Source organism: Charadrius vociferus, unplaced genomic scaffold (genome assembly GCF_000708025.1).
Source record: "Charadrius vociferus isolate BGI_N301 unplaced genomic scaffold, ASM70802v2 scaffold118, whole genome shotgun sequence".
NCBI classification, from domain to species: Eukaryota; Metazoa; Chordata; class Aves; order Charadriiformes; family Charadriidae; genus Charadrius; species Charadrius vociferus.
The window spans coordinates 366,528-388,289 of record NW_009649846.1 but is presented as its reverse complement, the minus strand read 5'-3'; the positions used below and the strand labels follow the sequence as shown (position 1 = coordinate 388,289).

Here is a 21,762-nt window from a genome sequence, read left to right as displayed (position 1 = left end):
TAGTAGAAGTTGCCTGACCACCTAACTTGAATCAAGTCACACTGAACTACTACATATTTATGTCAACAGCAACTTAAATTTAATTTCTCTGTTATGCTTAGATTATAAGCACTGATAAAACTTACTTTGTTTCAGATAAATCCAAGTGAAATTCAAAGATTTTCAGATTTTCCATTGTCAAAGAAAACCCTAAAAGGTGAGTACGGAAATTTGCTTTGGAAAGTAATTTAAGTAAAAATGAACGTATTATTTATCTGTGTCTGAACATATTTTTGCTTTAAACTAAGTTTTAGATAAGTGTTAGATAAGTGTTTTCTAAACAGAGGAATACAGCTCTGGGCAAGACAAAAATAAAGATTTTTTTTTTTTTCTTTTTTCCCCTTCCCCTCTCACACACTCTTCTCTTTACATACTGCAAATACTAGGATTGCAGGAAGCTCAGTATCGTGTGGTGACGGAGATACAGAGGCAAACCATAGGTTTGGCTTTACAAGGTAAAGACGTACTTGGAGCTGCAAAGACTGGATCAGGCAAAACCTTGGCTTTTATTGTCCCAGTAAGTAGTTTACATCCTTCCATTTCTACTTAAACCAAGTTATCTGAAAAGTATTGGATGTTAAACAGCTTAAGTTAATAGATCCTGGGAGAAAAGTTATAATTCAACTGATTTAAATGTTCCAAGAAAGCCAAGATACTAATTTAATAAAGCTGCTTAAGGTTCTGAAATAAGTATATTTTTGGCCCTAGGAATATTCTGACGCTTAGAAATAACATTTCAATCCTTACATTAGTAGACCCTGTGTGATTTAGGAATTGCTTTGTTTTTCTGTCAGGAATCTGTTTTCTGGTGCAAATCTAGTTGTCCAATTCTTTTAAAATTTTAAAACTAAGTGTATGGGATAAAACGGTGACATTTCTTTAGTTCCTTAGACTTTTTTTTAGATGAGTGGTTTTCACCCCTGTAAAATTTTAGGATTTGGACCTTGTATAGCAAACATAAGCTTAGTGATTGTGGACTTCCTTTTCCTTCTTGTCTTTTGTGGACTCCTTGGAAATCACTTCCAGGTGCAAGCAGGGAAATAGGATGAAAACCTCTGTCATGGATAATACGTTTGACTGTTTTGCTAAAAACATCGTGTTCTGCATTTCATTTCTTCAAAATGAAAGTATAATTGAGAAGCTTGTTTGCTTAAGGTCACATGTAAGTGGATGCAAAACCCATCATGTTATGATTAGATAAAGGGGAAAAAGAAATGTCATTTTGATTATGGAGGTTTTTTTGTTTTAAACATTACTTGCATTTTTGTGAGCATAAGTTTCTTTGGAGCCCGTTCTGTCAGTAACTGTGGGAACACCAGTAGGTTTTTTGAATACCCTCTCTAGTTGAGAAGAACTATGCTTTATGCTGTTTTTTTAATTTATTTTTTTAATTATTAAAGAATAAAAAAAAGGTCATTTTAAAAGATAGTCTTGTGAACTTGAGAAACAAAAGTAAGATTGCTCAATTAGTTAATCTAGGAGTGGAAGTACTTAGTTTTACAAACCTTATTTTTAAAACATTTTTAGGGGAGAAAAGTGATAAGAGAAGAGCCGGAGAGATGAAGAGTCGAAGAAAAAAAATTATTTGTACAAGGATGCTTAACAGCCTTCAGAATTTCAGAATGCTTCAGATATACCTATGAAATCTTTATGTTATGGTTAGCTGACTAAGGCAGCATTTCTGCAATGTGAATTCATAAGAGGAGGAATAATCCTGATCTGAGGCGTATGGCAACTTTAGTTGGAATGCTCTGTATATAGTGTGTGGTTAGTGCTGCTTGAAGTCTACGACCAGATTTAAAGCTGCAGTAATCGGCTTTCTTCTAGGTTATCATTCTGTGTTTGTTTCCCACAAAACCTTATGAGCAGGGACATTTCTTGTGTTTTTCTACATCTGATTTCTATTCTTGTATAAATGATTAAAGCTTAATTTCCGGAATTTAGCAGAGCAGGATTAATTGTGCAGTAAAATATTTACGGTTTACCACCCATTACTGACTGTCATAGATCGGTACTGGGAAACTTTGCTTCAGCAAGTATCATTACCATCAGTTGGAATTCATATATAATCAAACTATGTGATATGTATACTGATGTTTCTTCAAGTCGTTATTTTAATTAGTATGGCTTTATCTTTTTTTATGACACTTCTTGTTACAAAATTTGTTGTTGTTACATATTTTCCTTCTGAGGTATTTATAATGAGAATACAGTAATTTTTTTCAGGCTTTGGAACTCCTGTATCGCCATCAGTGGACTTCAGCTGATGGACTAGGAGTTTTGATAATATCACCTACCCGGGAACTGGCCTATCAAACCTTCAAGGTTCTGCGTAAAGTGGGAAAGAATCATGAGTTCTCAGCTGGCCTTGTCATTGGAGGAAAGGTGTGTCCTCTCTTGGAGTTTGCTGTATAGAAGCATAAATGAGTGCTATGTTAAGTGCTAGTTTAGGACAGAAACCCTAGAAATATAAAGTTGAGGAAATAATTAGTTAATGGGAACCTATCAATGACCCACTCGTTTTTCTGTCTGTGTACTCGGTGTCTTTTGAAGCTTTTGCATATTCACAGTCTTTCTAGCTTACGTGACTGGAGGACCTTCCTGCCAAGCTTTCCAGGACTATCACGTTAATTTAGATTATTCTGAAATATTTTTTGCTCAAGCCACAAGTGTAAGCGTACTGAAGAAATCTCTGTGGAAAGTGGAAAGACTGATCCTTGATTATTCTTTCAAAAAAATCTCAATGGGTTAAGCTGGCCTGGTCATCTCTGGGCTTCTAGTGTGAACAACTAGAGCTGAGCTGGTATAACTCCTTTTCAGGATCTGAAAGAAGAGTCTGAAAGAATCCACCACATAAATATGCTCATTTGCACTCCAGGACGGCTTCTACAGCACATGGATGAAACTTCATATTTCTATGCATCTGATCTGCAAATGTTGAGTAAGTTTTTTAAGTTCTTGAAAGTGCTCAGAAACATTTTGTAACAGTTCGTCGTTGTGTAGGAGTGCTTCCTTGGGTAAAAAGTTTATCCTAGTCATGGTATGTAGGTAAAATGGCATTTTAAGTTCACACATGTACAAATTAAAATAGGAAACAAGAAAACCCGTTTCTCGTGTGTACTTTCTCTCAAACAGTTGCTAAGCATGCTTCCTTAGGATGATAAGAACAAGTAGGTGAGTTAGTAAGGAACACAAACCCAAATGTCATGTCTCATTTAATCCTTTAGATCTGCCTTGGCTGATGCTGGCCTTTCCTTTATGGATATAGCTCTCGTGTTTTCCCTGATATGATAATTAACTATATGGAATATCCATTGCAGTATGTGTATTTTGGGACAGTTCTAGAAAACACTTTTCTTTGAACTTTATGCCAGATTGCTCCTCCTTTCGTTGTTATGTTAGCATTGTTAACATTTTTATTCACGTTTGAAGGACGAAAAGAAACAATTTCAGTGCAATGAAAAGGTTTGCTTGCCACTAAGGACTGCATAATCTTTAGCATAGCTTGAGGAACTTAGAAGCAATTAAGAAGCTAATGAAGCTGATAAAATGTGAAAGTATGCTTGCTACACTTAGTACAATTCATGGCAGTTAGACGGAAATTGCATTAAATGTAGGCCCTTTTCTTAAAGCTTTGTCTCTGTGCTACTGTTTATACCCTGTGTTTCAATAATAAATTCAGCTTAGGTACAGGAGAGTCTTGTTTTGCTCTGTCATGAATAGTACATGACTTTTATATTCCATGCTTCTGTTTCAGTAATAGGACAGGGAGTTTGTAATTTGCAGTCTGTCTGCAAATTGCTGAACTGTTTACTTGAAATGCTGATCTTTTATGCTTCAGCATGTGCAACGGAGGGCTGTAGTGCATAGATTATGGGAAATGCTATGACTTCTATTGCAGTTTTTTAAAAAACATTGTATAGAGTACATAAATATCTCAAGATAATCCTGTCTTATACAGTAATTAATCTCTACAGTTTACATAGGGCATGGGTATCTGTACTATATTAATTTGATGTGTGGGATTTTAAAAAATATATAAATATAGCTAAAACCAGATTTCTCAAACTGTGTCCCAATTCAGTTCTTGATGAAGCTGATAGAATTCTGGACATGGGGTTTGCTGATACAATGAATGCAATCATAGAAAATCTACCTAAGAAACGCCAGACCTTGCTTTTCTCTGCAACGCAAACAAAATCAGTGAAGGATCTTGCACGACTGAGTCTGAAAGATCCGGAATATGTCTGGGTTCATGAGAAAGCCAAATTCAGGTATGTTGGGATATTTTTTTTTTTTCCGGGTGGTTAAACAGATGGTGATCCTACTTAACTGCTTCTCTGACTGTCAGTTTGCTGAATCAGAAGTTACATCGTGCATCTTCCTTCCTGCAGTGTCTGATCCTGTTATGTGCCTTCCTGAAAGAAAGGAATTTCCAGATAAGAGGGAACTAGTTCTGGCTGATTAATTACAGGGAGGCTGAATTGGCGATTTCCTTGAGGCTCCTCAGGCAGCTTCGCAGACTAGAAATTTTCTTCCTCAGGAGCAAGCCCCAGAGTGGGTTATAGGCTGGATAGAGTAGTGTCCTGACTGTAGCACTCGTTTCTTCCGAATTGCTACTTTTTTGTTGTTTGGCTTCCTTGCCTCCTGTGTGTGCTTACTTACTGTGCAGAATCACCAGATGTGTTGCACAGCTACACTTCTAATGTGTGCTGTTGATAAATCTGGCTTTCCAAGGAAATGCTACTCTATTGGTAAAGTGCAAAATGGCAGTCTTGTTTGTGTATTCAATATTAGCTGCCCAAAGGAAAGCAGTATTACATTAGTCCATGTGCAGTAAATCCTGACATGCTGGGTTTACTGTGCACACAAAATACATTTGTCATGCTGTACAGTTTGGATCAGAATGGGAGGACCTTGTGACAAGTGCAGTATGTGGTCTGCCAAGTTCAAAAAATCTAATGGGTCACTAAATGAAAAAAATATGTATGTTGGTTTTGGCACACTTTTTTCTTTCAAAATCTAAGTGAGGAGCATTATTTAATAGTTTTCATTTCTGTGGGTTCTGTCATCTAAGTGTCAGATTGCTTATGAACGTGTGTGATATTTTTTTCTGCTTTTCTGTGAGGTATGCATATATTTCTATATGTAAGATGCAGGAGAACGGTGAAGCACAGTGATAAAAATGGCTTCCCCTAGAGCAAACGAGAAATCATCAGCAAAAGAAACAGCAGAACCAGGCTGAATCCTGAGGCAGTTTTAACTATTTGATTTGACTATCTCTGTAATGTACTGCACATACTGTATTTAATCAGTAGTGCTATCAAAGGCGTCTTAAATAAGCATGATTGCCTGAAAAAATTATGTGGTCAATAGCCTCTTAGCAGAAGAGGATGTAAAAGCCTAGTATGTAGTCTTCATTTTGAGGACTGACTACACCATCTGTTTCACAGACTCACATTTTTTGTGAAATCTATTATAAACTACATTGAATTTTTAAAAAATACTTGGGAGAGTGCAATTGGATAAACTGAATCAAAAAAAGGAAAGTATTAATTTGTTTTAGAATTTACTGCCTCAGTATACAACAGGTTGTTTCCTTATGAAAACAGTTTCCTGTGAAAGACTTAGAAAGCAAAAGGTACTGTGGCATAATTTAAATTGACTAGTAGAACTGGGGCAGCGTCTTGTAATTTCATCCTCCCAAGTGGCACCCTTAATAAAATAATTTTGAGTATCCTTGGTCCGTTTAGCAGGTAGCAGCTGCTAAGAGAGATGTGAGAGATGAACATTTAGTTTCAAGGGCAAATATGCCAAAGAATTTTTTTTTTTAGTTTATTTTGTAAAGTATTGAAAGGTGAGTTAAGATGACAATTCAGAGCTTTACAAAGTCACTTTGCATGTCAGGGTGTAATCAGTAGAAGTACATCAATGCTCTTTTCTTGTGCATGATTAGACTGTGCTTTGACATTGCCTTAAGCACAAATGATGCTTTAATAGGACTAATAGACAAAATTGCATTTTAACTCAAGGCAATTTGAATGTCACTCCTTAGACATGGAAAGAGTTTGGCTTGCTAGTAGTAACTGAATTTAGAAGTAATGTCAAAAGTCATCCCCTCCTCCCCACTGGCTTTTAATAAGGAAATTGATGCATCTTTCAGGAGTAGCTTTCTAGTGGAGCTGCTAAGACTCATTCCTTGAAGTGGGAGAACTTTTCAGCCTGATTTTTTTTTCTTTTTTTTTTTTCCCTTTTTCTGGGTATTTGTCAGACACTCTTCACTTAAAAGAAAGAAAAGTTGGCTCTGTAGATACTGTATGCCTGTGTATTCTCTCTCTTCCCTTCTTTTGTTTCTTATTTTAATGTTATAGGAACTAACGGTATCTAAATATATTTTTTTTTTTCCTTTAGTACCCCGGCAACTTTGGATCAGAACTATGTTGTTTGTGAGCTTCAGCAAAAAGTGAACATGTTATACTCTTTCCTGAGAAGTCACTTGAAAAAGAAGAGCATTGTCTTTTTTGCAAGCTGTAAAGAGGTATGGCTATTCCCCCCCTCTCCCCTTAGAATGTTAAAACTATTAAAATTAAGGTATTCATGTAGATGTCAAGGCACCAGAGAGGTGAGATTCTGGACTAGTTTGCAACAGGAAATTGGGGGAGGAACCAAACATCACCTATGACTGTAGCCATGTCATGCAGGGCCTGGCTGCTGGGAAGCTCAGCAACCCGGGCTCGGTGCAGGAAGGTCCTGGAGACCTCAGTGTACTCAGCCATTTTTGTGCTCTGCTGTTAAAAATGAATGCTAAAAGTTATGTCAGTAAGGGCCAGGAGTTTCAGTTTTGTCTCATGACACATTTCATAGTCAGGTTACAGAGTATTTTAGCTTGTACCTACTTTCTTTACAAGCTTTTAAATTTGCCTATATAAGAAATTATGCTTGTGAAATAGGGAAAGTTTTTCTTATGGTTATATAGGAAGTAATCCTTCAAATATGTACTTGTATAAATGTCCTGGGACTATTCTGTTGAAGTTACTTGTATGTGTTTGTATGGCACAGGTATTAATTCCTATAACTACTGCATGTATCAAATATTTTATAACATGCAATGGTGTACTAAATATTCATTTCAGTTCTTCCACTTCTGCAAGAGATTGCAATATTTTTGTTGTTTTGCAGCTGGCTGGTGAGTACGGTGAGGTGATAGGCTTAGTTGTACAGAAATTCTCTGAGCTGCAGCTGTTCCTGCAATCCATGCAATTTCTGTAACTATTTTCTTATAAAAATATTAGATAGCTGCCAGCTGTGAAATAATGCTGTATCATGGTTCTGTATGTAAGAATAAATAGACTACTTTTATAAGAGAAGCTGTTGAAGCTTGAAATAGTAAACCGAGACTGTGTAGACTGCTTTGAGTGCAAGCGTAAGACACTACACCCCTCCAGTATTGTCTAAAAATGGTGCTTCTGGTGGACTTCTGATACTTCGGTCCCTTGCATACAGCCTCCCTAGTCATGTCACAAGTTGTTCTTGCTGTTACCTATTCTGGGTCCTTTTAAGAAATGCCATCCAAAGACATGCCAATCTTGAGTGCCACAGTTCATTTCTTCTTTCAATACCTGGGTATGTGACCAAGTCTCAAAATAACATCTCTTGTCTCTGATGTGGAGAAAAGTGTATTTTATTTGATGTGCTAAGTCAGTTGCTATATACTGGATATGATCTTAAGTTTAACATTGCATAGTAATTTGTTTTCCCCTTGATTTGTTGGGTAGGTCCAGTATCTATTCAGAGTATTCTGTAAACTTCAGCCTGGTCTTCCTGTACTGGCACTCCATGGCAAGCAGCATCAGATGAAGAGAATGGAAGTCTACACTTGTTTTGTTCGGAAAAAGGCAGCAGTACTTTTTGCTACAGATATTGCAGCTCGTGGCCTCGGTATGTATCCATAGGAGCAGTATTTATTCACAAAGTGATGATCTAACCCTATTGAAACTTTATTAGACTTTACGCTCTGAAGACCAACCTGATTTGTAAGAACTGAAGCTGGAGTTTGTTTAAGAGCTCATTAGGGTATCTCAGAAGAGATGTGCTTCTTAGTAGTGCTGCTGTTTCTTTACTCAAGAGGCCTGCTTTGTTTGTAGTCATTTTTTCTTTTTGTCCCAGAAAGTCCGACGCTGTCACTAGTTCCGTAATGACATTTGTTAGTCTGGTAGTCAGTCGAAGCTGTCATTTATTTATTTCTTTATTTGTTTAAGTCTGTAGACAGTCTGGTTTTTCCAGCCATGGTCTGTGACAAATATCTGGAACGAGAGAAAATGGAAATAGTGATGTATTTGCTTACTACATGCCTTAGGGCAATTTTTCAGCAGTTTTAAGTATTTCTGATGTGCCTGTATCCTGTGGGTTATTCCAAAGGATATGAAAAATTACTTATGTACCAGGACGTGGAAATGAAAACGTGAAGAAATTTTAATGCCTGAACTATAAATGGCATTATAGGACTGTATTCTTAAGTATCCAGAAAAATAGGTGAGGGAAAGAATATTATGATGCACTTGTTTATATTTTCTGTGGACACTTAAGACTCTTTGTTTTGTTTTGTTTTAGTACATGGAGTCATTTAAGTATGACACAAGACTGTTTTCGGGAGCCTTGTTGTTCTTCTTTCAGATAGTGAACTCTGTCCAAAATGTAAGATTTTTCCAGTATGCTACAAAAGGAAAGAAGGTGCTCTAAAAACCAGAAGTGAAGTGAAAACTGTTTATCATACTTTCTGCACTGCTGAAATCTCACTAGTGAGAATCTAATGTGGATATGGTTGGTTGGATTTGGAGCGGAATACAGGGTAGCTGCAGACTTGGTCAGGAAGTAACACAAACTTGCTCCACTGCAGAGCATGCTGCTGCTGGGTGAAGTGCAGCAGTTAAAAAATGCTTATTAATTGTATCATGAACACTCAGTGTTGACGACTTTGTCAGGCTTGGTCACCCCCTTCTGTCTTTAAAAGGGACTATGATATTTCTGTATGTGGACAGCTGATATAGCGCTGTCTCACCACAGCTAACTTCAAACCATGGTGGTATAAAATATCGATACTCTGGGTCAAAACTGGGTCAGATACTGTTTTTTAATTATTAAACGTGGTGCTTTTTTATCATCTGTGTGACACAAAGCATGTCTGTTCTTGTCAAGTGTGAAATTATGTTCCAGTCAGTGCCATATCATAATTTAGGAAATGAAGACAGCATTAATTTTAGCTTTCTCTGAAGAGGATGATTGTTTATGATATGCTAATACATGCAGTTAATTTTATTTTTATTTCAGAGGTTGCACCCAGTGTCTGTAAACTGGTCTAAATGATGGTTCTTACAGGAATTAATGCTCCAAAATAATATGTTGTTCTTGAACAGGAGGATTTTGAGTACAGTGAGATTAAATTTTGACATTTTTTCTCTTTACACAGATTTTCCAGCAGTGAACTGGGTCATTCAGTTTGATTGTCCAGAAGATGCAAACACATATATCCACAGAGTGGGAAGAACTGCCAGGTTTGTTTTCACTTTTCGTTAATATTTTAATGTTTAAAACTAGATCAATGTAGAGACAGATAATTGGCTAAAGACTTGCTTGAAAAAAAATCAAGATATAAATTGGAAAGAAAGAATGACTGTTATCACCAAAAGACCCTTTTGATTACTTAAGAGTACTGGTTTGACTTAATCATTTCTTAGTGAGCTTCAGACACTCTTTACAGCAGACGAAAAATGTTCCCAGTTGTTTAATCTCATCAGGGAAGATTAATAGTGAGGAAGCAAAAATCTTTTGCACTTGGCAGGATTACCTCAAAGGCTGAGTTGACAATGTTTGTGGATTGAAAAGCTTGTTTTGCCACTGCCATTTATAGATAAATAAGGCTTTAGACTGTGGATCCAATTTCTTTATGTCATTGAAGACTCCTCAAAAGAATGGAAATATTTCTTCCTTATTTTAATTTGGGGAGGAAGGAATCAAATGATGTTAATTACAGGTTAAATTTTTAATTTTCTAAGTCTTTTGTAGAATTATATTCTTAGGGATAGCTTTAGTTAAAATAGTTGTGGCTAACCCTTTATAATGGGAATTACCCAGATATACTGTTGAAAACCTGGTCCTTGATCTCTGAAGTAGATTTTTAAGAGAAACAGGAGTTATTATTGTGTATAATTCAGTAGATCAAAAACTTTACGCAATTATCTGAAGGATGAAATGCAAGACCTGGAATTATATCTTGTGCATAATTTAATTTGTTTGTAGTAGGTTTTGCAATATAGGCGGCTGTCAAACCTAATGACAGAGCAGTTGCTTAGAATAGGACTTCAACACTCTGCACTATAGGAGTTTGAAATCTGTCTTCCTGCATCAGATGGCATTAAATTTTGGTGACTGTAATAGCAGTGTGTACTTCCAGCCCTCTTTCAGAATGTGGAAGTTCTAGACATGTTTTCACTGTAATTGGTAGCATTTCTGCCCCTGTGTTCTCCATTTTTATATCTACCTGCTATAACAGAAGGGAATAACAAATTTTTAAATGCTTTTGGAAAAAAACCTGTCTATGATCAAAATCAATGACTGTTATAGCTAAATAGATAAAATGTGTAGGTATTTGGCTAAATTCAAATCTAGGTGTAATGTGATGTATCCCAATGGAGAGAAAAGCATATAGGCTTAGTTAGAATTCTAGGGTTTTGGTTTGGATTTTTTTTTTTCCTTCTTTTTTTTTAATCCTGTGTGGCTTCCACAGAAGGCTTGTAATTTTGTCTTTATGGCATACTGTCATCGTGGAAGGGCAAACAATATATTTGGCACTGTTTAATTGGCAGTTTCTGGAAGAGTTGTTGAGCTCTTCCCGAGCCATGTCCCTGATTTAAAGCACCTCCCTGGAGTTATAATCCTCAGGCCTTGTCCCAGTTCTCATGAGGCACTGAGAAGAACGATTGTAAGTAGGTTTATAGAGGGGAAACAGCTACATAAAGACAAATAACCCTCCTTTTCCATAATGCTTTTAATAGAATGTCACTCTGATGAGGACGTTAGCCTTGCAACCTTAAGGGTCTGTCTTCAGCTGCCTCTTAAATACAGCCTTCTGTGATTGATTGAGGGACAGATTTAGGGAGAAAATTGGGACAGCGGGTCAGCCCCGTAGGCCATGGTCTGTGCCACTGCCTGCCCCTTGCTTCGCCGGGCTGTCATTCACGTTGCCCTTTACGTGCGCTTTTCGGTAGCCAGACCTTACTGAAATTGGGAGTACATCTGAGCAAGTTGTTTGAGCTGCCAGGGTGGCAACAGGTATTGAAAGCAAATTCCTGCTGTAGGAGAAGCTTTACAGGTATTTTCTGTCTCTTCATCTGATACAAAGGTCAAGGAAGGTTCTGCCTGCCCTGAGCCTTCGTTTTGGAGAAACGTACAGGCCCTCTCTGTTCTTGCAGTAAAGCAGTCCTGGAAAGAGGTTTGTTTAGGGAACTTAAGGGCATGAAATAAATCTTTGAAAATAAAACATGGGAGATGTCTAATAGTTTTAAGCAATCATTGTGCACTAAGTAAACATGCTAATGCAGTTTTAGATGTGGATATTTGAGAATGTATTTCTCAGCGAACTCTAAATGTTGAGTGGGAAACTTCACTTGTTTTCAATAGCTACAGTTAGTATGAGAAGCTTGTGTTTCTTCTAGATCCTTGATAAAAATGAACTGAAGTGCAGTTTAGTAGTCCTCATTAATGAGGTTAGAGATAATTACGAATTTTCATGGATTATAAGAGTGTATAATTGCATGGAAAGAAAGCTAAATTAAATATCTCAGCTAATTAAGAGACAGTGTTAAACTGTAATTAAAACTGGGATGCCAAATACTGTTTACTTTTGAAATCAAATTATTTTGTGGTACAAAAGTAAATATGAAAGTCCAGAGAGAAATTATTTTGGGGATGGGGCTGAAAAACCTTTGACTAACAATCGTGGATGTGTTCCCACATCTGTTTTGCAGTTTTGCACAGCCTTTTCTAAGATGAAAGATAATGAATGATTTTTAAGTGGATAAGACCACCGTGTTCCATAAGTAGCATTTCACTTGCGTTTTGTCCTACTGAAGAACATAAATTGCAACCCTGCATTTTTGATTTATGGTAAAGTAAGATCAAGAACATCTGGGTGTTGGCCAGTAATGCTTTTACTTTACAGTAGAATTGGCATTTCTTGATGGTTTTTTTTTTTTTAACTTGAAAGGTATGCTATGGTTGGAGTGATTAGAAGCTATTTCTTCCAACTGCATTTAAAAGTATATATTTAAACTCTTAACTGGTTCAGTAACAGTATTTCTAAAATGCTGACAATATCGTGGCCATGCCCATAAATATTTTTGGGTATATTTTTGTCATACAGCCTCTTAGGAAAGTCTATAATTTAAAATACTAGATCACAGTATTTTCCTGTGGGTTTTAGTTTGAAAAATTCTAAGTAAATAAGAGATACTTGCAGCAATTGTCTGCAAGACTAATTTCTTCTGCCTTTTAACTTCTATTGATGCCTTCTGTTCTGTAGCCTATGAAGCCTACAACTGAAAATATTCTTTGATTGATTTTGTGAAACAAGTTACAGTGCCACTAGGGGACAGCAGAAGATAATAATTTCTGAAGCACACCGATAATCACTCTTTTTTCCCCAACTGTTTTTCCAAACTTAATTTGTAAGTTGTTTGACATGAAAGTAACATATATAGGGATGTTTTTCTTTCGGTCATGATTGCATTGATGACTAGAAAAGACACTGAGAAGTCTATTTTACCTTTCTATTCATGCGTAAATATCTTGTATTTTGGATGTACCTGTATCCTGGCATGTCTCAGTAATTAATTACTTTCTTTCCTAGCATTACATTCCTCCCTCTACTCCATTTTCTTTTCATTCAGAGGAGACTATTAAAAACTGTTATTTGAGTTGAGTGATTTTTCTGTCAGGAATCTTTAAAAAAGACACTGATAGTGGAATGTTGCACAGAACAAATTTTTTGCTCTGTGGTTTTTATCTGTGGTATGTCCAGAACTTTATATAGGCTTTAGGTCTGACTCAGGCTCAGACTTCTGATGCTATTTAATCCAGGCTAAGTTGGTCAGGTTTCTCAGGTGCTTAAACTGACTTAGGAAAGTCGCTGTAATTTTGTTGTTATTGTTAAACGCAGTGTGCATACAGACATGCATGTTCTGTCTACCTCTACATACGCTTTTTCCTCTTGGTAAATTATATTCTGAAAACAAATGGAATAATTAAAGTCCATCTTTCCAAAGCAGGATACTCTATTGCATACCACCTTTGTACTGGCTAATATGATGATTAGAGCCAAAAAGTATGAAAAAAGACTTAAAAGAGCTATAGTCTTTTTGATGCCTTGTGAATCCTAAAGAATATGCCCACATCAAATTTTGTAAGGGTAGAAAGGGCAGGTCATATAATGATCTTATTTTGTCATGAAGTAAAATGCTTTGAAGCATGCTCATTTGGGCCCTCCTGAAGTAATTGCACATTTTATGTGTGAAAGTGAGACTAATAAGCCTTTAGAATAATCCTTGCAAGTGGCACTAAAGCATTTAAAAGTGTGATTGACTTAATGGAACTATTTTTCAATGGTGGAAGCTTGATGTGTGTGTTAGGTTTTTTTTTTTTTTTTTCCCGCATTGGGAATTATATCCAGGGGATACATGTCTTGGGTCCTGAATAAACAGTACAGTTAAGATGGCAGCTTTGTATTTGATTATTATTTTATATTTAAGGCCCATTGAAGCACTTTTACTGATGTTTCTTTAAAAATAAATGCAGTATTTAGACCATCTCATGTTATATTGCAGTCAAGTCATTATCCTAACTCAAGTTAAGTAAAAATAGCTGCTAGTGAAGGTCACAAGAAATTATTGACACCACATATTTAACTTGCAATTCACATTATTAAATTCTCTAAAATTAAACACTGTACCCTACCTATGTTCCTCCCAGTGCCCTGCGATGCTGCAGTTGTACTGACTGGCACTGTATTATCCATTAGAATTCCCTTCATAATGGCATGGGGTGAATGTTCCAATATACTGAAATATTAAGTGGCTAAGGTTATTACCTGCTGACATGAAGCTATCCTGTAAGCTGTAATAAAAAATAAATAAGCACATGTATTTTAATGCAGTAGGGTGGACAGAGCTGCTGTGAAAAATGGATTGCTTACAATTTAGGCTGGAGGACCCAACAACCTCCCAAGGATTCTTGAAATCTGAGACTAGCACGATGAGGCTGGTGGGCAGCTGCCTATTGCTGTCCGTTAGTTCTTGTGACTAAATCCGTCTGGCAAAAAAGGACACCTAGCCAGTATGACTGAATGAAGGGGATTATGGTTTTGTGGTGTGAATAAAACCCAGTTGCGTGGTTCTCAGAACTTGGCAATAGATATAAATTGGTTGCTGTCCAGACAGAAGGAAAAGGATATTAAGTGATCAGAGGAAAACGAAACAAAGGAAACCCCAAAGTAAACAAGCCCCAAAGCAATCTCTAACTTCAAAGCGGTATTTACTACTGATAGTTTTTTTAGGATACTGAACTATGGTCTACGCAATGGAGAAATAGAAGCAAACGAAGCATTAGGAGTGAGCTAAAGCAAAAGGAAAATGAGGCCTGTTCACTTTTTGTTGTTTGTTTTAAATGCTCTGTGGGGTGTTGGACTGCTTACAACCCATGGGAAAGAGCTCTTCTCCCTGGCTGGATCAAGGAACCAGCCGTGAACACGGGCTGTCTGCAGCGTTGGCTCAGCTGTGAATAGCAAGCAGGCTTTCTTGTCTATTGTAATTTTTGTTGGGTTGCTTTAGTAGGACTTGCTGTAGATCATACAGCACAGTTTCAGTTAGCAGCGCGCACAGATCTCTTGTTAAAGATTTGTTGTTTTAAAGAAAAATATCTATACAAAAAGAGACTATTGATCATGTAGATAGGATAGAAATTCCGATATTCGTGCCTTTGTTTTCTGTGCTCATTTGTCACTTAAAAAAATAGAATAACAAATTGCCACGTTAGGGAAGAAACCCAGCAGGGTAGAAGGTATGATAAACAGTAGATAAAACTCTTCTCGCTCCTGGGTTTGGAGAATTAATGTTTTCTTGGTTTGAAGCTTAGATTTCACCAGTCCTCATCATGTCAGAGGCCCAGAAGGTAGTATAACTGGAAACAAAGTTTTTTCTGAATTGAGCCCAATATGAGAGACATAAAACTGTTCCTTTAAGAAATATGTTTTAAAATGCTAACTTACATAATCAGATTTAATAGCTGAAGTTTAAAACAAAACTCTGAATTATTGTATTTCTGTGGAAGGCCTTAGGGGTAGATATGGATATTAGCTTCTCTTTGTTGAAGGATAGTGTGTGGGTGAACAGATTTATTCGTATGCATATCAGATTGCAATAGGTCTTCTCAGAATAAAACTGTCCATTTTCATATGGTTTCGATATATTTTTATAGATGTCTTATATTGTTCCTTTACATAAAAAGTGCAACACAGCTGCATCAATGAAATGCTTTTTCCTTCACTACTGTGGTTATTTTATCAAGACATTGCAAAGAATTTAAAAATAAATCATAAATTAATGTTAGAAATAATAGATTTTCAAATACTTTTCAAGTCCTTCTTACAACAGATGAAGCATAGACTCATATGGACTATACCATGCCCGTTGTTTTTTTCTCATCCTCCAGTCTCAATTGCAATAGTGTGTACATTAACAAATACCTATATAATTTCACTGCCATATTCTTTCAGTCTTTACAGGGGTAACTCTTTGCACTAGAAGCAGGGATCTGTGTGACTTTTTTAAATTTTGCTTGTCAGTTATTCCACGTGATGGAATTGTCTTGTTCTGGATTCTTTATGGAAACTAAAATTGTACGCAAAATCAAGTGCTCCAAAATATTTATGTTCTGAGGAGGGTGTGAATGGTGCGCAGTAAATAAATGATTGCTTTACATGGTGAATAATTAATAGTTTGGCAACCATGTAGGATGAACAAAGGGTCCAGCAGAAGAACAGTACAAGTATGTAATTAGAGTGTATCATAATGCACATGCAAAACCAGGCAAACTTAGTGGGCTTGGTTTTGATGCTATCCCAAATGCTTAACTTGCTGACCTTAATGGTTTAAGGAAAGCAGTCTTTTGCTTACTTCTGGCAAGTCTTGAGAAAATTTGATCTCGGTGAGAAAAAGACAGTTGAGAAGTTAATTTGGCTGCCTTCATGCCTGATTTCCTTTCTCTGAAGGGATCTACTGTGCAGAGTTTCTGCAATACTAATGTGTCCGAAGATGGCTTGTTGGCTTGGAATGCAAGACTTTTTAGGAATGGGCTTTGATTTAAGCTTGCAAGTTTTGCAGTGATACCTTACTTCCTTCTATGTCTTTTGACAGATGAGATGACAGCATATGTTGATACTATCCATCCTGGCCCAGTTAGGCTAAAATTAGATCTTTAATCAAGTCAACCAAGTCCCATTAAAGTTACAGATTAAAAAAGCCCATGAAATGTCTAATGCCTTTTTTTTTTTTTTTTTTTTTTGAGTATCGTGGTAGATGTATGGCCTCCAGAGCATGAAAATTATATACTTATGGTTCTTTGCATGTTCACGTGTGGTAAATATCTTCAAAAACATTATCACCTCCTTTATATTGAGTTTTCTGTAATGGGAAATACTCCAATTCAGGAAACTGTAATGCAAGTATCTTTATATCCACAACTCTCCTCCCCCAAATTTTATGATTATCTCATCATCTCCATTTTCTCCTTTGCCAGTTTTTAAAATAGATTATTTTTTTGCTTGCCAAACAAAGCAGAAATACTGCCTTTAACTCTCTTGAAATTTGGCATCAACTTATGTCTTCTGAAATACAAATGTTAGGGAAACATGTTGCAATACATCTGTTCAAGACAACCTGTATAACATTTCCTGCAAGGTCTGCATATGCATGCAGGCTATCTTTACAGTTCTGTTTCCATTTCTTTCCTATCATTTTTTCTCCTACTGGATGTCTGCCCTACAGCAGTACGCTGGTACCTGATGACCATCAATCAGATGGTTCCCATTTCTATTTTATTCTGGTATCACCATGAACTCGTATGTCACTGACAATTAAAATATGGTGCATTTGCCTGAGGTATATGTTACGATTGTCATGGCAAGGATGTAAAATGACTCTGAATGTAGTTAGAACAAGCTCAACTCTAGCTGCATGGCAATGTGGAATTGATTAATAGCCACTATATGTTTTCATTTATTGCCTTTGTGATAATGGTAGTAGTATTTGCTTTAATAGTATTGGCTAGGGATATGTGCAACCTTTGGCTGGATCTGATCAAGGGTAGGTTAGGATAGGTTAAGATTAGCAAAAATTGAGTGTCTGTCTGGTGTGCACGAAAAGCGTTTTTTTTCTCATCCTGTCCTCACTGAATTGTCACCGTGCTATTAGTTCCTTCATGCTTGATACCAGCTGTCAGCTCAGCCTGATTTTTAGCAGAAGTTTAACATAGTTTATTCACCATGACAGAATCTATCCTCTTGATTTTAGCTTTTCTGTTTTTTGGGGGGGGGTTTGGTATGAAAATAAACTCTCTGGCAACTCTTTGTGTTTCTTTCCTAGGGAAATGGTGCTCTTGACATTTCAAACCATTTTTCTTTACTTCTCATTAGGCAGCACCCTATTGTCCTAAATAATTTATCCCATTTCCTTCTCATCCAGACTTTGGTGCTTACCCTTGATTATAGGCATCCTTTTTCTCATCTGCAGTCAGTGTAAATATATCACTCCTACCCTTAGCTTTATAGTGCTAATCATGATTTGTCACAGCTTCCTTGCTTGTAAGTCAAGATTGAGTTGCAGACAAGTTATTTGCCTTTTTGATAAATATTAAAGCCAATAGACTCTAGAAAATAAGACAGATATGAACTAGAAGTATGTAACTTTTTTTTCAAACACTTTCTGCAAGTAAGATGCAATTTTCCATAGAACTGGAGTGAATTGTGTCTGGTATCCAAGAGACTGTTAAGATTGCAGCGCAAAGATGGGTCCCTGCTCTGGTTTCTTGATCACCTTGAAGAGATGACAAGATAAGTAATATCATCAATTACTACACAGTCCAAGAAAGTTTGATTACTTTGAGGTTTTTAATTTACTTTTCTCCAGCACAGTTGAGGTGCATACATAGTGAATAATAAATCACCAGAGTAAATTAGCCTTTTAGGACAGATGTTTGGTTTTGGTGATGATGGACAACTTGGAGGCTACAGTCAGCAAGAATGGGGAGAACTTCTGATGTCTTCTCATCTGCTGCAGAAGTAGTCTTCCTGCTGAAGAATTTCAGTAGCTGAGATTGACTCTTTGTTGTCTATAAAGGTTTAAAGGTTTTATCGGTCTACGGAAAATAACTACAGAAAAGTTCTTTTGTTGGCTTTAGTGGAGAACTTTATTCCCTTAGGATACTGAGGGATGTTCTTTTCTACTATGTTTTAGGCATTGTAATGGAAACAAATTTTGAGCAGAACATCTAAGTGTTCTTTTCTTTATTGTTTATGCCAGTTTTTAGTAGCATGTGCTTTTATAAGTTTGTCAATATAGAAGCTGTGTATGAAAGACACAGAGAAAACACTTCTGAAAGCTTAAGTTTTCCACTACAACCTCTCTTCTTGAGGGTATCTTTAAGACCATAATTTTCTTACTAGCACATAACTAAGTTGTTCTTTTCTTTTTCAAGAAATAATACTTTGCCTAAGTAAAACTCCTTTTTTTTTTTTTTTTTTTTTTAATAGGTTTTCATTTTGCTTTCTTTAACTAAACACCCACTGGGGACACTGAACAGATACAAACCTTCCCAGATGGTACTTAAGATTGTTTGGTTGTCAGCTTTCTCAATTTTGTAATGATTTCATTTTCATGTTTAGTTCTGAAGAACTGCATTAATATTAAAATGTCTGTTTTAATTAATTAAATCACACTTACAATATAAAAAATGGGCAAAGACTGTTCCTCCTTGACTTCAAGTATGTTTTTAAAATATTGTCATTTAAAAGAGTGAATGTTTCCAAAGTAGGTAAGGAAAAAGATTACACTGCATCAACAGTTACCAGATGTCTTTCAGTCTCTTTGTATTTGTGAAGGCATCAGCTCTGAGAAATGTTTTTAATGTTAACTGCCAAAAGATGAGGAAGTATAGGTGTTTGGAAACCTCTGTCTCTTCTTGGTCTGTTTTTATGTGATCATTCTCATAGCTCTTTTTTGATTCCTTTCCTTTCATAGCATCTGTTTTGAAGAGAAGAGCAGAGCTGTGTGTTACTCTGTACTCTAAGTTGGTGGGACTGGTATTGGCAGCAATATTATCTCTGTCTTTCTGTCTGATACAAACCTTGGGTAGATAAAAGAGAATATTTTCATCCTTCCTTCCAACAGTGCTCTAAGAGCTTAGGTTCTTTTGATGAATAACTAGCTGCCTTGGAACTGTGATCATCAATTTTTACTATAAAATGCAAAGTCCTCTAAGATTCAGTGGCTTTCCAGGATTTCATGACTTGTTCAGGAAGTGGCAGTGTCTGACATGCACCCACTTTGTGAAAATATCATCTGGAATTTGGCTGGGTTAAAATATATAGAGCTTTCTTAGAAGGTGTACTTGGTCTATGTAAGTCATTCCCAACCTTAGTTATTATATAAAAGACCCAAACATTCATTGGGATGTTTGGCCAGCAGTAACTTACATCCTCCTATGCTGTTGGTAAAGGTAATAAATTGCCTTAAACCAAGCATATGGGTTGCTTTACAACTTTCTTAGAAAGGTTCTGCAAACTGATATTTCTGCATTAAGAACACTTTAGGTCCACTAATTAAATGAATTAAAATCAAGTTACTAATTTTTGTACAGTATCTCTCCTTCACCCACAGCCCTAAAGCAGTGTTTTTTGGGACAAAGTCCAAATGTCTTACCGTTTCTTTTGGTACTCTTACCAAACCATATAAACCCAGTAAATTTACATAGTGTTGGTGTGTGGCAGAGAATCTCCTCTTGTATGAATTCGATTTCCATGTCAAATATCAAAATTTAAAATGTAAGTGTTAATATCTCATGATGAAAACATTTATCAAGTATTTCAAAATTATCTCTAAATGTCAGTCCCCAAACCCGTCATGTAGAACATTGGGCAAAAAAAAAAAAAAAAAGGCAACCAAGAGCATTTTGTTGTGGTTTTTCAAATTCATCAAATGAAAGCAAAGAGCTGTAATAAAAGCTGTCAGACTGTTTTAACTGCAGATTTTGTTGCTACTTGCATTGCTTACTATGCTGTGACAGATAGTGTTTATAGTTTTCAAACAGTTCTGTAGTACGGTTTTTGCCAAGTGATAACTGTTTACACTTGGAGAAATGTGGGCTCCCTATATTCCATCTGAAAGGATTTTTTATCAGTTAACACTATGATTCTTGTTTGGTGTGCCTGAGAAGATCCTTCTGCACTCTCTGGCCTCCAACTTTAAAGCTCTCTTAAGCCAAGGAGTCTTGACTCTGATACTTCCTTAAATAGCACTTATGTCCCCTTTTCTATCCACAAAGACTAGACTGCTGTTTTCGTCTGTTATTGCTGAGCTTTTATTGGAAAGATATGTGACCTACGCTGGCATAGTCTTGTTCTCTGTGGTCTCTGACCCAAAGACAAACATCTTCCAGCCTTCTGCTGACAGTTTATACCTTTTGTATAATATCCTTTCCTTGATGGTTCTCTTGTTGAAGCATGGCGAATGCAATCGGAGTAAAGATCCAACAGGAGAATGTATGATGGAGTAACAGAAGCTGAAGATTTATGGTATGGCAACAGACTGGGTGGAATAAAGATTGAGGAAACAGTAGCTTTCCTTACAGAAAACAGAAAGGGCAAACCAAATATGCTTAAGATGGGTGAAAAATTTTACCAGCATAGGAAGAAAAGACAAATATGACTGGAGTAGGAACCAAACCAAATGCCTGTTAAGGTAGTAAATAATTTGATATAAAACAATACTTGAAAAATAATACAATGAGTATTTTCTGTTTCAAATAAATGGAATACTCGTAGTCATAGCAGTTTTATGTATAGGCTTACAATCTGCTGCTGCTTAGGGACTTCCGTGTGAGTAGCTCTTGGCAGTTAGAGCTGCTCTACATAGTAACGTACCACTCTCATATTTTGCTTTGTCCCACACATTGTTGTCATCAGTTCACTGTCAGTTGGATTGTGTCCAATTTTGGCATACTTCTGAAATGTAGTTTGATTGGTGTTTTTTGTACAATTGAGGACTCCAAAATATTTTCCTATAAATCCATACTCATAAGAACTATGTGTAAATGTAAATGAAGAAATAATACATGTGTTACAATAGATATGGGCTTAGATAATGCAGATAAGCTAACTGATCATTACTACTTCTGGTTTCAGCTGGGAAAGAGCTCATTTTCTTGCTAGCGATTGCTGTGAAAGGAATGTCAATAATACCTATTGGTTTTAGTTGTTGCAAAGTGATGTTTACACTATCCAAGGACTTTTTTCAGCTTCCCATGGAAGCATAGACAGAACAATGGAATGGCCAATGAAATATTTCATACCTTAGACATTATGCTCACTATATAAATGTGGGCTAGCTGGGGAGCGGGAAT

General features: G+C 36.4%; 1 protein-coding gene across 1 annotated transcript in view; it reads left to right on the top strand.

Moving 5' to 3' along the window:
* The window catches only part of DDX10 (DEAD (Asp-Glu-Ala-Asp) box polypeptide 10), a 194,268-nt gene that overhangs the window by 8,682 nt on the left and 163,824 nt on the right, over positions 1–21,762 (top strand). The window contains exons 2-9 of the mRNA XM_009890920.1: positions 136–196; positions 426–556; positions 2,266–2,424; positions 2,860–2,980; positions 4,124–4,313; positions 6,451–6,577; positions 7,815–7,977; positions 9,506–9,590. Of these exons, the coding sequence (XP_009889222.1) occupies positions 136–196; positions 426–556; positions 2,266–2,424; positions 2,860–2,980; positions 4,124–4,313; positions 6,451–6,577; positions 7,815–7,977; positions 9,506–9,590 (1,037 nt within the window). The remainder of the gene's footprint in view (positions 1–135; positions 197–425; positions 557–2,265; positions 2,425–2,859; positions 2,981–4,123; positions 4,314–6,450; positions 6,578–7,814; positions 7,978–9,505; positions 9,591–21,762) is intronic.